General features: G+C 46.8%; 1 protein-coding gene across 2 annotated transcripts; it reads right to left on the bottom strand.

The window, feature by feature from the left end:
- Positions 1-12,996: 12,996 nt before the first annotated feature.
- Positions 12,997-14,935, bottom strand: LOC125556443. Of its 2 annotated transcripts, none has more exons than XR_007305096.1 (2): positions 14,058-14,550; positions 12,997-13,955 (listed from the first exon to the last, which is right to left on the bottom strand). XR_007305096.1 is itself a non-coding variant. In XM_048719175.1 (2 exons), the coding sequence occupies exons 1-2, from the start codon at positions 14,895-14,897 to the stop codon at positions 13,815-13,817; spliced, it is 324 nt and encodes a 107-aa protein (XP_048575132.1). In that variant the 5' UTR covers positions 14,898-14,935; the 3' UTR covers positions 12,997-13,814. The 2 variants fall into 2 exon arrangements, 1 of the variants encoding a protein (XP_048575132.1); XM_048719175.1 differs by lacking the exon at positions 14,058-14,550 and adding an exon at positions 14,715-14,935.
- Between the last annotated feature and the right edge of the window lie 1,015 nt (positions 14,936-15,950).

The following is a 15,950-nucleotide window of genomic DNA, read 5'->3' as shown; positions in this document are numbered from 1 at the left end:
AATCGCTCGCGTGCTTCGCCTCGATTTACTCCTCGCACGACCAACCGCTCGCGTGCTTCGCCTCGATCTGCTCTTTGCGCAACCTCCGGCCCCCGCCGAACCAAAAGGGACCCGGTCCGCCGGTCCCATAGGTGCCCGTGGATCAGAAACCCCGGCAGAAACCCAGTCACGAAGTCCATCTCAATGTGGTCGAACTTCCATTCTGGAATGGCAAGAGGTTGGAGGAGACCAGCTGGCCTTTGGTGTTCTGCCTTTACTCTTCTGCAAACATCACATTCATTCACGATCTGAGCAATCTCGCGCTTCATTCGAGTCCACCAATAAGCCTGCTTGAGGTCCTGATACATCTTCGTGCTCCCAGGGTGGATGGAGAGGAGAGAATTGTGAGCCTCATTCATGATCACTTTACGAAGGTCACCTTTGGGCACAACAATACGATCCTGGAAGAAGTGAGTATCCTTGTCATCAAGGCGGTAGCACTTGTACTTGGGTTGACTCTTGGCAATCCCAATCTTCACCTTTTTCACCATAGCATCCATAAGTTGAGCTTGGCGAATCTGGTCTTCCAAGGTAGGAGAGACTTGAAGGTTGGCGAGGAAACCTTGAGGAACAACTTGCAGATTAAGTTTGCGGAAATCTTCACAAAGCTTGGGTTGATAAGGCTTGAGAATCAGGCTATTGCAATAAGCCTTTCTGCTCAAAGCATCAGCAATCACATTGGCCTTGCCTGGAGTATACTCGATACTCGGATTATACTCTTGAATCATTTCGACCCATCGAGTCTGCCTGAGGTTGAGATTAGGCTGAGTGAAGATGTACTTGAGACTCTTGTGGTCAGTGAAGATGTCCACTTTTCTTCCCAATAAGAGATGTCTACAAGTCAAAAGAGCATGCACAACTGCCGCCAACTCGAGGTCATGAGTGGGGTAGTTCTTCTTGTTGGGCTTCAACTGGAGAGAGGTATAAGCCACAACTTTCTTCTCGTGCATCAACACTGCGCCAAGACCTTGGAGAGAGGCATCGCAAAAGACCTCGTACGGTTTGGATTCATCAGGAGGAGTCAGAACTGGAGCGGCGACCAATTTCTCTTTCAAGGTGTTGAAAGAAATGTCCCACTCCGGAGACCAAACGTACTTGATGTGCTTCTGGAGAAGATTTGAGAGAGGCTTCGTGATCTTAGAAAAGTTTTCAACGAATCTTCGACAGTAGCTTGCGAGACCGAGGAAGCTACGGAGTTGCTTCACGTTCTGAGGTGGTTCCCAATTCACAATTGCAGACACCTTCTCAGGATTCACCGCAATGCCCTTGGTAGAGATGATATGACCAAGATAAAGAACCTCATCGAGCCAAAATTCGCACTTGGAGAACTTGGCGTAGAACTTGTGTTCCCTGAGCTTATCGAGTACCAAACGCAAGTGCTTGGCATGATCTTCCTTGTTCTTCGAAAAGACCAGAATGTCGTCGAGATAGACCAAAATGAAGTCATTGGTGTAGGCGTTGAAGATGAAGTTCATCATGCGAGAGAAAGTCGGAGGAGCGTTGACGAGGCCAAAAGACATGACAGTGTATTCATATGAACCAAAGCTTGTCCTAAAAGCCGTCTTGGGAATATCTTGCTCACGGATTCGAATCTGATGATAACCCATACGGAGATCTAGCTTGGAGAATACTTGGGCACCTTTGAGTTGTTCGAACAGCTCGTTGATGTTGGGAAGTGGGTATTTGTTCTTGATGGTCTTCTTGTTCAATGGACGGTAGTCAACACAAAGTCGGTCCGTTCCATCCTTCTTCTTCACAAAAAGAACACCACAACCCCACGGAGAATAACTAGGTCGGATGAGGCCCATTCTCTCTTGAACATCGAGTTGTTTCTTCAGCTCCTTCAACTCTTCAGGTCCGAGCATGTAAGGACGCTTGCAAACCGGTTCCGTGCCAAGCTCAAGATCGATGACGGATTCAACTGGCCGGTGCGGAGGCATTCCTGGAAGCTCTTCTGGAAAGATGTCTTGATATTCGCAAATGACTGGAATTTGCGAGATGGCATCCAGTTCCCCCTTCTCATTGAGAGAAAACAGACGGATGGTATCATCACAAGCGGCAAAGACAATTACATCCTCAGACGAATGAGTCAATTGAATCTGCCTGGCTGCACAATCAAGATGCTCCTTGTGCTTAGTAAGCCAAACCATTCCGAGAATAAGATCGATATCTGAGTTACCAAGAACCACCGGAGAAGAAAGAAACTTGTAGTCGCCCAACGTGATAGAGACATCCGGGACGCAATTGTTAGAAGTCATTTGCTTGCCCGGAGACACAATCTTCAACGGGAAAGTAATCCTCTCGGTCACAAAATCATGCTTGGCAACAAATGGTGTTGAAATAAAAGAAAGCGATGCACCAGTGTCAAAAAGAACTTTAGCTGGAATATCGTTAACAGGAAGGTGACCCATGATGACATCTGGCGAATCCTCTGCCTAAGCTGCATTCAGCAAGTTGACCTTGGCGTGCTTGGGGTTATGCTTGACCACAGCTGTACTTGCCGATCTCACAGGAGGAGGAGGAGGAAGACGCCTCTGATTGAAGCATTTGTTGGCATAGTGACCCTTCTGTTGGCACTTGTTGCACGTGACCTCTGAAAGCGGACGGTGATATGGAGCACTCGATCTTGGAGCTTGAGACGAAGTCTTGTTCTGAAAACCAGGGTTGGGTGGGTGGGAAGATCCACTGCCACCTTTGCTCTTCTGATACGGCTGACGGAACGGAGGAGGAGGTAGCCAATACTTCTGCTGCTTGGCCACTTGAGTAGAGGAAGAAGGAGTAGCATCTCTGACTCGCTTCTTGGAAGCATCACATCTCAGTTGAGCGGCCTCTTGCTTCAATGCCATGTTGTAGAACTCATCGTACCTCAAGGGCTCAAAGAGAACAAGAGCTAGCTGAATCTCTTCTCTGAGACCACCCCTGAACTGGTATATCATGCTCTTCTCGTCAGGGACGTCCTGCTTAGCAAAGCGGGCGAGCTTCTGAAACAACTTGTTGTAGTCATAGACAGACAAAGAGCCTTGCTTCAGGTTGCGGAATTCCTCACGCTTGCTTTCAACCATGCTCTGAGGAATATGATGAGCTTTGAAGTCTTGACGGAATTCATCCCTGGTAATCACACGGCCTCCTCTGGAATCCTTGTACTGCTGGAACCATTCTGCAGCTTGGTCTTTGAGTTGGAAGGAAGCGAACTTGACGAAGTCCTCAGGCCTGACATTACTGCACTCGAAATGCTTGCACAGATCCACGAGCCAATCATCAGCATCAGTTGCCTCAACACAATTGCTGAAAGTCTTTGGCCCGTTAGCAAGGAACTGGTTGAGTATAGCAAAGTGATTCTGGTTGTTGCCTTGGTTGCCTTGGTTCGCTTGATTGCGCTCTTGAAGAATTTGCATGATCAACTGCGTGTTTGCATTGGTTGCGGCCATCACAGCTTGCCATGCCTCCGGAGGAGGTGGAGGTGGTGGCGGATCCTGATTCTGAGTCTGATTGGTGCTCTTAGCGGGAGCCATCCTGAAGAGGGTGACAACCGTTAGCACATTGGCAGATAAAATGAAGCTGAATCAAACGGGTTGAAATTGCAACATCTAGTCTTCACATCCGAACAAAATGAACGAATGCATTCCACTTGAAATGGTCACATATCCATAAATTGAGAAGCCACTTAGAATTTAGGTAGAGGAATAAATCAACAAGGTACGGATCAAGAACGAATACTCGGTAAGAAATCCCAATCTCAAAGAAAATATCCGTGGAAGAAGAACTAGAGCTACAAGAATTCCCACCTATGAAACTCCCGAACCTTTCCGGTTATGCAATCACGTGTTGGGGATACAGGGAAAGCATAATATCTCACCCAAATCTAGCAATTCCTACATCCAGCTGTATCCATCCTTCAACACATAACCGAGAAAAACTTCGGAAACCATCTACCTCAGCCTTCGAAAAGCATCCGTCATACAAGTTATGGCAATACTCCCGAACTCCCGCCCCAATACTGGGTGGCGTCGAGGTTATCTCACCAACGAACTGCATAAAAGAGATTTTCGATGTCGGCGTACTAAACTCAGGTATTCCAGAACTACAACGATAAAATTGTGACGACAACACCTCAGAGCTCAACTCCCCGGGACACTGCCACAACCCCTAAAGACAGGAGGCACCAAGAACAATGTTCTCGTCACAAAACCATCGGAACGATTCCAAGATACCCGCGTGATTCTAAATTTTTTTTAGTGAAATTTGAGAAGAGAAGAGTCAAAACTCTACGTCAGGATGCCTTACCAGAGCGATGAGGAGACTGGGAGTAAAAAGAATTCCTAAACTCTCCGATATATAATTCCTAAATGACTCAAAACAATTTTTCTAGACTCAACAACGGCTGCTAAAAACGATCAAGCAATGGGGGCTCCTAAGGTCGGGGAAGGCTCTGATACCAACTTGTAACGCCCTCGATGCGGCTATATCTCCTACGTGTCGAGGCACGACTTAGAGGCATAACCGCATTGAAAGCAATGTCGCAAGTTAGGCAATCTTCACAGCATCCCATGTAATATAGATAATAAAAGAGGATATAAATAGTTGGCTTACACTCGCCACGTCAATCAAAGTACATAAATAGCAATACATCATTCAAACACTCATGGCCCGACTACGGCGCCAAAATAAAAGATAAACCCAACATGTGACACGGTCCCGATCGTCCCAACTGGGCACCACTACTGATCATTAGGGAAAGACACATAGTAACAGCGTGAGTCCTCGTCGAACTCCCACTTGAGCTCAAGCGCGTCATCTAGAACGGAGTCATCAGGCCCTGCATCTGGTTTGGAAGTAATCTGTGAGCCACAGGGACTCAGCAATCTCGCACCCTCGCGATCAAGACTATTTAAGCTTATAGGTAAGGCAAGGTAAAGTATGTGGAGCTGCAGCAAGCGACTAGCATATATGGTGGCTAACCTGTTCGCAAAAGAGAGCGAGAAGAGGAGGCAAAGCGCGAACGAGTAACTAGAGAGAAACCTGCGGCAAGCATTACTCCAACATCGTGTTCACTTCCCGGACACCGCCGAGAAGAGACCATCACGATAACTCACACGGTTGATTCATTTTAATTAAGTTAAGGTTCAAGTTATCTACAACCGGACATTAACAAATTCCCATCTGCCCATAACCGCGGGCACGGCTTTCGAAAGTTCAAATCTTTGCAGGGGAGTCCCAACTTAGCCCATGACAAGCTCTCACGGTCAATGAAGGAATAGACCTTCTCTCGAGACATTCCGATCAGACTCGGTATCCCGGTTCTACAAGACACTTCGACAAGTTAAAACAAATCCAGCAACACCGCCCGAATGTGCCGACAAATCCTGATAGGAGCTGCACATATCTCGTTCTCAGGGCACACTCAGATGAACACTACGTACAACTAAAACCAACCCTCGAGTTGCCCCGAGGTGGCGCTGCAAGTGGCTCTGTTTGGACCAACACTCAGAGGAGCACTGGCCCAGGGGGGTTTTAAAATAAGATGACCCTCGGGCTCCGGAAACCCAAGGGAAAAAGAGGCTAGGTGGCAAATGGTAAAACCAAGGTTGGGCATTGCTGGAAAAGCTTTATTCAAGTCGAACTATCAAGGGGTTCCCATTATAACCCAACCGCATAAGGAACACAAAATCCGGGAACATAACACCGATATGACGGAAACTAGGGCGGCAAGAGTGGAACAAAACACTAGGCGAGAGGCCGAGCCTTCCACCCTTTACCAAGTATATAGATGCATTAATATAACAAGGCAATATAATGATATCACAACAAGTAAATAATGTTCCAACAAGGAACGGTCTCCAATCTTCACCTGCAACTAGCAACGCTATAAGAGGGGCTGAGCAAAGCGGTAACATAGCCAATCAACGGTTTGCTAGGACATGGTGGGTTAGAGGTTTTGACATGGCATTTTGGGAGGCATGATAAGCAAGTGGTAGGCATCGTAGCATAGGCATAGCAAAAGAGCGAGCATCTAGCAAAGCAAAGATAGTAGCGATTTCGAGGGTATGATCATCTTGCCTGCAAAGTTGTCAGAGTTGACTGGATCCTCGAAAGCAAACTCAATGGGCTCCTCGTTAGCGAACTCATCTCCTGGCTCTACCCAAACAAGACAAACAAGCAACAAGAACACAATCAACCACGTGCAAAGCTCAAACAATATGATGCAAACATGGTATGCTATGCGGGATGCGATGTGCGATGCATATGCAAGATTTGACAAGGAATGAATGAACCTGGCCTCAACTTAGAAATCCAAGTATGCCACTAGAAAGGTGAGATGAAATCGCTTGAAAACGATATAAAGATCACCGGAATCGGAGTTACGGTTTGGAAATGGCAAGCAATTCAAATATGGCACCGGTCTGCGATATACAGCAAGTAGTCATCTAAATGCAACAACATGAACATGCTACAGCACTCAAACATGACAACAAAATACATGGCAGGGATCCATTCATGATGCTTAACAAAAGAGGAGCACTGAGCTACGGCCAATTCATCCATTAACAGGTTCAAACAAGCATGGCAAAAATGCATTTGGCAAACAGATTTCAGACTTTAGTGAAATTAACACTTGTCTGGAATTTCAGATCAGGTAGCACACTTTGGAGCATGAAAACTATATGCTATAGGACCTGAATATGGCAAAGTAAAGCATGGCATGGAGCTACTCAAAGAGCTTAACAAAAGTCCATTCGTGACCTTGAACCAAAAGGGATCAGAAAATACATTTGCAAGCATGTGAACATGGCAAAAACATAATCAGTTCTCAGACTTAGTGAAAAACTGGAGCATGCAAATCAGATATCAAGTAGGCATGTTTATGAGCTCGATGCACTCACTACAGAGCATGTCATGACAATCTAAGCATACACCCATCAAGAATACACATTATACAAGCTAGACATGGCAAGAACAATAGCATAGCATGCACGGATCAACTACAACATCCTCGGCAAAATCGCTAACAAGTAGACAATCTGCCCAGATTCACGAAATAGCAAAAGTAGAGCTTGATTGACTCGAGATAGGGTGCTCCATTATTGCAAACAAAGACATGGATGGATAAAGCACTACAAGATTAACAAAACATCCTTACTGATCATCCTCAAAAGAGGCACGGATCACTAGGAAACAACATGAACATATGGCATATTGAGATAAACAGGTCAAGGACTTAGTGGAAATGCTAAGTCCCTGAAAAATACATGGGTTGCACCTCTGGATAGATGGCAAAGCATATAACAAAACACATGTAGAGCTCAGGGGCATATCATGCACACAATAATCATGGCAAAAATGACAAATATCTAATTGGAGCAGCAGGTCTGACAATTATCTCAAATAGCACTCTTCCAACAACATTTCGGGCATCAAGATGAACTCAAATGAAAATGATGCAATGAGATGAAATGATGTGCTCTCTGAGACGAACATTTTGATATGCTATATGCCCAAAACGGATCTACGGATGCGGAGTTATCACAGGTCAAAGTATGCAAAATATTCTGGGAACTTAGTAAAAAAGGTCAACCCCTAGGGTTTTTCAGATCTGGATCGGATCTCGCCGGAGCACGCAAAACGAGGTTCGCCGGAGGGGATTTGGAGGACGCCAGAGCTTGTCGGGGAAGCGGGGGCCGGCCTTGCCGGTCTTGGGAGGCGGCACGGACGACGAGGGGCGGTGGACGTCGGTGGGTGACGCGGCGCCGGTCGGGAGGCGGCAGGGCCGGTCGGGCAACCTTGCGGCCGGCCGACGTTGATGGCGGACGGCGGCTCCGGTCGCCTCGGGCGGCCGGACACGAAGAGGACGGCGGCGGCTTGCGGGCGAGAGGAGGCGGGAGGAAGCGGGCCGCGGGGGCCCCTCCTGGGCCCGGGCGGGCCGACCGGTGGCGATGTGGACGCGAGGGCGCGGGCGAATGGCAGAGCGCTATGTGGCGGTGACGGGGGTGGATCCGGACGTGTCCGTCGGTGGGGGTTCTGTCTGGCGGCGCGCGATGATGGGTGGATCTAGGTTTTCGGGGGAAAGGAGAAGGAGAAATTCGGAGGGGTCTTTATATGGAGGTAGAGGGAGCTAGGAGTGTCCAAATGAGGTGCGGTTTTCGTCCACGCGATCGTGATCGAACGCTCTAGATGATGGATAGGGTTTTGGTGGGTTTTGGGCCAAATTGGAGGGGTGTTGGGCTGCAACACACACGAGGCCTTCTCGGTCCCTCGGTTAACCGTTGGAGCATGAAACGAAGTCCAAATGGTACGAAACTTGACAGGCGGTCTACCGGTAGTAAACCAAGGCCGCTTGGCAAGTCTCGGTCCAATCCGGAAATGTTTAATCCCCACACGCGAAAGAAAGGTAGAAATGACCACCGGAGGAGAACGGAGCGCCGGAATGCAAAACGGATAACGGGGAAAATGCTCGAATGCATGAGAGGAACACGTATGCAAATGCAATGCACATGATGACATGATATGAGATGCATGACAACAACAACAACAACACACGGAGACAAAACCCAAACCCGAGAAAATAAAATAACTTAACGCCGGAAACGGCAAGAGTTGGATTACATATTGGGTAAATCATATCCGGGGTGTTACAATGGTGGTGTCTACCGGATTAGTTGCTTAGTTTACTTTCTGGTGTGCCTAGTTTTATTTGAGGGGTGTGTTGTGCTGAGCCCACAGCAGAACTATGTTATGTTTCTTCTTGTTACTTTAACTCCTCAGTACGTACATACTAGTATTTCTTACAGTTCATCTTTTAGTTGGTATAGTACTACGACTACCACTCGTTTCTTCACATTATATACCTACAATATATATGGTCAACATCATATAGCCAACAGTTTAGTTGTCAAAGAATTTTAGGGGGCTTAGTTTTGTCAAAGAATTTCAGGGTGCTTAGTTTTATTTAAGGGGTGTGTTGTGCTGGACACCATTATTGTGACTCAAATCTCTTTTGCCATGTTATAATGACATATACCGATGGACCAACATGCCAGCTCTCCCTCTATCTCACTACAGTAAAATAAAGTGTGGGGCCTACTTGATCCCAACAACGTTCTTATTTTCGTGTAAAATTGTTCGCTTGGTTACTCCTGAGAAGCGGGGTCACACTTATCATTGTGAGAATCGTCTTATTTTTGTCATGTAACATGGTCAACGGTTTTGACGTGAAAATCACAATGTCTAATGGCATTTTTGAGCAAACATCTAACTTAATGATGACACTTTTGAGATATCTAATTGCATTTTTGAGCAGGCATCTCACGGATCGATGGCATTTTTGAGTAGTTGTAACTTCTAATGGAAAAACTAAGTAGTGATACACAAACTAGTGGCATAAATAATAAGAACCCAAGAATTAAACAGGTATGCTAATTTCTTTAATAGAATTTAGCACCCCATTTAAGCACGTACTAGCTTTTTAAATAGTACTATATGCATAATTTGGTGATGAGCGCTCTCTATATGTACCACCTTTTTTCTTTAATTTCATCTTGTTAGTTTTGCTCCATGGCGCAATCCATCGATTCTACTACTGTACAAAAGTATACATTTTTTTAAAAGGCTAGAGAGCGGGGCAGTCTAGCTTGGTCGGTTTCAAGAGAGGCGAGGGCCTTTGTGATTTGATGGCTCATTACTGCTGGAAGGCGGGGCATTGTGATTTGACTGCTCGTATAAATGTGCCAACGACCTGAGGAGGAGCAAAGAACTATGCGGTATACTCAAGTTTTCCACTGGAGTACGACGGAGGAGCACAAAACACAGCAGCCCAGTGCCATACACTACTAGGAAAAAGGCTACTAGCAGCGCGGGTAAAATGACTACTAGCAGCGCGGGTACCCGTGCTACTAGTATCGCGCTACAGCTAATAGTTAGTAGTAGCATGGGTTAAACCCACACTGCTACTAACTTTGTTAGTAGTAGCATGTGCCACCCACGCTACTGCTATTACATACACGCGCTACTACTAATGAAATAGTAGTAGCGTGGGTAAACAACCAACGCTACTAGTATCCTATATACTAGTAGCGCTCAGTTTCCTCCCCCACGCTACTACTAACAATTTAGGAATTAAAAAAATATTAGATGTAGTATTCATGAATAGTAATACGTCCAATGCAAAACAAACGAATGTCACTGAACCATCTCAATATTCCATTTAACATGTCACAGAACCATCTCAAGATTCCATTTAACATCAGACACACACAACCATCATCGTAAGGTGGGTACCATCCCTAGTGGTCTACCACCAACCTAAACAGACCACTTCTCTAGATGTATCTACCTAGGCTCGGAGTTCAGACGTCGATGGACTCGAATCCTCCCTCCCCCGGACGGTGGCATCAAGGTCCCCACCTCAGTGACCTCCCTTCGCCGAAATCACCTCGACGATCATCTATGCGACGTGGCAACCAGGCTTCACGGCGAAGTCCGTCTCCGAGTGGTGTTGGGTTTCGTAGTAATTTCAAAAAAATTTCCTACGCTCACGCAAGATCATGTGATGCATAGAAACGAGGGGGAGAGTGTTGTCTACGTACCCAACGCAGACCAACTGCGGAAGCGATGACACGACGTAGAGGAAGTAGTCGTACGTCTTCACGATCCAACCGATCAAGCACCGAAACTACGGCACCTCCGAGTTCGAGCACACGTTCAGCTCGATGACGATCCCCGGACTCCGATCCAGCAAAGTGTCAGGGAAGAGTTCCGTCAGCACGACAGCGTGGTGACGATCTTGATGAACTACAGCAGCAGGGCTTCGCCTAAACTCTGCTACAATATTATCGAGGTATATGGTGGCAGGGGGCACCGCACACGGCTAAGGAATAGATCACGTGGATCAACTTGTGTGTCTAGAGGTGTCCCCTGCCTCCGTATATAAAGGAGGAGAGGAGGGGAGGCTGTCCGGCCAAGGAGGGAGGCGCAGGAGAGTCCTACTCCCTCTGGGAGTAGGATTCCCCCTCCAATCCTAGTCCAACTAGGATTCCTCGGAGGGGAAAAGAGGAGGAGGGGGCCGGCCACCTCTCCTAGTCCTAATAGGACTAGGGGAGGGGGGGAGGCGCGCAGCCCATCTAGGGCAGCCCCTTCTCTTTTCCACTAAGGCCCACTATGGCCCATTTAGCTCCCGGGGGGTTCCGGTAACCCTCCCGGTACTCCGGTAAAATCCCGATTTCACCCGGAACACTTCCGATGTCCAAACATAGGCTTCCAATATATCAATCTTTACGTCTCGACCATTTCGAGACTCCTCGTCATGTCCGTGATCACATCCGGGACTCCGAACAACCTTTGGTTCATCAAAATGCATAAACTCATAATATAACTGTCATCGTAACCTTAAGCGTGCGGACCCTACGGGTTCGAGAACAATGTAGACATGACCGAGACATGTCTCCGGTCAATAACCAATAGCGGGACCTGGATGCCCATATTGGCTCCTACATATTCTACGAAGATCTTTATCGGTCAGACCGCATAACAACATACGTTGTTCCCTTTGTCAACGGTATGTTACTTGCCCGAGATTTGATCGTCGGTATCCAATACCTAGTTCAATCTCGTTACCGGCAAGTCTCTTTACTCGTTCCGTAATACGTCATCTCACAACTAACATATTAGTTGTAATGCTTGCAAGGCTTATGTGATGTGTATTACCGAGAGGGCCCAGAGATACCTCTCCGACAATCGGAGTGACAAATCCTAGTCTCGAAATACGCCAACCCAACATCTACCATTGGAGACACCTGTAGTACTCCTTTATAATCACCCATTTACGTTGTGACGTTTGGTAGTACCCAAAGTGTTCCTCCGGTAAACGGAAGTTGCATAATCTCATAGTCATAGGAACATGTATAAGTCATGAAGAAAGCAATAGGAACATACTAAACGATCGGGTGCTAAGCTAATGGAATGGGTCATGTCAATCAGATCATTCAATTAATGATGTGACCTCGTTAATCAAATAACAACTCATTGTTCATGGTTAGGAAACATAACCATCTTTGATTAACGAGCTAGTCAAGTAGAGGCATACTAGTGACACTCTATTTGTCTATGTATTCACACATGTATTATGTTTCCGGTTAATACAATTCTAGCATGAATAATAAACATTTATCATGATTATAAGGAAATAAATAATAACTTTATTATTGCCTCTAGGGCATATTTCCTTCAAGTGGTTGAAGAGCACAGCGCCACCGGGCCGTGCTAGTCAGCGTCGATCACCTCTGCGCCCATGTCGGGAAAGTGAAAACTTGTTAGTACGCGAATTGCATCAGTTCAACCAAATAGTACTAGCAAACATGCACGAATAGGGAAAAGAAATTTTCTCATTCACCTAGTTAGGTATCAACTATTTAAATAAAGAACTCAACAACTTTTCCTTAAATAAAAGCGTTGCTTGGTAACTGCACTTGAAAAGCTTGATAGCATATGAGATTAAGATATATAAATTTGTGTGGTCACGTCCTTGCATGTTGGAAACAACCATTGGTTAAGATTACACTCTTTTGTAGACGAAAGAACTTTGGGACAATCAAGAACCTTTCACTTGATCTCCGCTAGCTACTTTGGATTCAATAAGAAAAGGAACATTTATTTGAACTCAAAAGAACAAGCAGGCAAGCATGCTATCAATCTCTTGGCTAGAATTTCACAAAATGCACCTGTCAAGTGTACTGTAACAATCGACGTGTCCCATCTCCTCATGATTAAGGACTTTAGTTGAGCCGACAACATGGAGCAAGATGTAGTCGTTTTCGAGCATGAACCCTTGGCTGTCATCAATGAACCTACAACATCCATCATGCCCATTGTAAAATATGTTAGTTTCATATAAGAAAAGAACTGAACTCTGAACATATGATGTTATCTAAATCCTTACTTTATGGAGATGTCATCGTCAGCAAAGAAAGGAAATATATTTCACTAATTTTGGTGTTGCAACAACGTATATACTTTATCACATTATAAGTCCTCACACCATCAACTATGAGAAAATCTGAGAGTATAAGTCTGGTTACATTCACCCAAGTCCAAACATAAAATTTTGTCCAACATAGTACAGCCCACTTTGATAATTTCATAGGATTTAATATACCGAACGAAACCTGACAAGTGATATGCGTTTAAGTATCTACAGAACAGCCTCTAAAATTTTCATGTTGTAACTTTATTTTAATACCACCTCTAACAGGGCCTAATCTCCCATATCAAAATACTGTACCCAGGAACATATATTTCAGGACAGCAAACTAAACTGATGGCTGCTCTCAAACCGTACATCCAAACGACACAAATAAATACTCTAAAGAAACCTTGGAACTTTATCTAAAACTTATGTAAAGAGGCCAACTCAAAATTCCGAGCCTAGCTAACTCATTTTTCATATATAAGCTTGTTGTCCAGATTTGACAGTGCAGTTTTTAACTGAACCAAGTTCAGTTTACAGCCATGATGCAGAACTAGATGCTAAAACTGACACCTTGTAGGGAGAGGCGATGCACCATTTTACCTCGAATCAAAGGCTTCGCATATGCTCTTTGGCCGGATAAATAGATGCTATCTCCCTTAAAAGTATCCATGCCATGATGCAGAACTAGTATTTCCAAATTTCGCCAAATCACCACTCGAGCATTTCTAGAGGAAATTAATTGATTCTCTACATAGCATCTGCCCTACAATAGCTAATCCTTAAACAGAAAATTCGGCAAAGCGAGCACCACACATGTTCAATTGGGGTACATGTACATCCAACAGGGACACAAAACTAAGTAAAACCGAATGAAGCAACTGAAGAGTACCTCTTCCACGCTAGCCTTAGCCGCCGTCTCACTCTCACGCACAGACACTCCGTCCGCCAGCTTAAATATCTGCAGAACCAGAAACATTACTCCTCCAAACCCATAGCAGAGAATTCGAGCCCGACTGCACCCGGGCCACTACCCCCAAATCACAGAGACCACGACGCGTACCTACGCGCCGGAGAGGTCGATCAGCTTAGCCCCATCAGCATCCTCGTTCAAGCTCCGCCACTACTCCACACATAAACATAACTAGGCTAAGTTGTTGATACACCCGTTCAACGTGGCAAGGTTTCTATGTGCAGTCACCCGTTTAGTTTAGCGTAGTGATCCGGATGTGCAAATTAAAGGGATGGTGGCATATTTGACACAATAGTTTAGTGTGCTGAATGACCTAGATCGTAATCCACAATTTAATTCAAGCCGAGGGGCCAACTCCTCTGGTGCCGCGATCCCTGCCCCTCCCCGTGCAATTCTTCCCACGGTGGCTCCCCAAATCTACAATCATCTTATAACTAGTATAGTAGTACTACAAAATGCCTATCGTTAGTACCGGCAAAACAGAGGAGAAGCGCATTGCCCTCTACTCCTGACCCGTTCCATTTCCCACCCATCCCATCCCATCCCCTACGGGCATAGCGATAGATCAGGGCGAAACAGGACACAGACGACCCCGGTTCCCGCCGCGGCGCTCCATCGAGCGGGCGAGGTCCGCCCTCGAACGCGTCCCGGCGAGGACAGCCGCTGCGCGCGGAGATCCTGAAGCAGCGCGGGCTCGCTGGGAGGGATGCGGGGATGGCCGGAGGGTGGCGGAACCAAGGAACGCACCTGGCGCGACGGCGGCAGGGCGGATGGGGCCGTGGCCTGTTGGGTCTCGCCGCGTGCGGTGGTGGGCGCGGCGGAGGCGGAGTCCAAGCCGAACACGGCCTTGCCAGCGGCCTCCTGCGACTGCGAGGCAGCGGCGTTGACGTCGGAGGAGGAGACGTTGGGGAACATGTCGGCCGATGCCATCGGGCCGGAGAGTCTCGCTCGGGATCGCGGCGTGGCCTGAGGCTCCGAGTGCCACGGCGGGAAGGGGCAGGCAGCGATCGGAGGGGGTTAGAGGAGGGAGGGGGAGGCCGGCCGGCTGCAGTGGATTGGGAGAGGAGAGGAGGTGGAAGGAGGCCGGGGTGGAGGGGACCTGGATCGGGGCTTGGGTGGAATTTTTTTTTAGATAAACGGGGCGGGTGGACTGTGAGGTGGGACGGTTGGTGGGGTGGGTGTATACTAGTAGCGCGGCTGCCTCACCTGCGCTACAGCTATCCACATAGTAGTAGCGCAGGTTGTAGAACCCGCGCTACTACTATGGTCTGTTCGCGGGGCATGGTTGGAGATATTTACTAGTAGCGTGTTTTTTGGGTCACGCGCTACCAGTAAATATTACTAGTAGCGCGGGTCAATATAGCACGCTACTACTAAGTAGCAGTAGCGCGCGGCAATATAGAGCGCTACTAGTAAGCGTCTGTCTATAAGCTTTTCCCTAGTAGTGATATCCTCTACTCTCTACTCTTATTATATATTACTAGCAAGAGGCATTGTTCTATTGGCAATAAAGAATGATCTAATTTGCTAGTCATCTCATTTTTAGCATTGTTCTATTCATGCCTCGCAGAGAAGGTGACACGTGCGGCGAAACACCCGAAGCAAAAGAAGAAACACAGGAGCAAAAGAAAAGAAGTTTATCAGCCCCAAAAAAGAAGGAAGACACACACACAAGTCTGGGGCGCTGCTCTCACTACATGAAGGGTTGTTGGCCGCGGAGTCGTAACTGCTTCTTCATCGCCTCCACGACCTCCATCTCCTTGCGCGTCTAAGGCGGATGGTAATAGGAGGCGGGGGACACGATGTTGACCCAGGTTCGGGCCCTCTCGATGGAGGTAATACCCTACTTCCTGCTTGATTGATCTTGATGATATGAATATTACAAGAGTTGATCTACCACGAGATCGTAGGGGCTAAACCCTAGAAGCCAGCCTATGGTATGATTGTTGTTATATATCCTCTATCGACTAGCCTGGCCTCGGT

Source organism: Triticum urartu, chromosome 5 (genome assembly GCF_003073215.2).
Source record: "Triticum urartu cultivar G1812 chromosome 5, Tu2.1, whole genome shotgun sequence".
Classification (NCBI taxonomy): domain Eukaryota; kingdom Viridiplantae; phylum Streptophyta; class Magnoliopsida; order Poales; family Poaceae; genus Triticum; species Triticum urartu.
The sequence above is the reverse complement of the archived record's forward strand: the minus strand, read 5'-3'. Positions and strand labels throughout refer to the sequence as shown.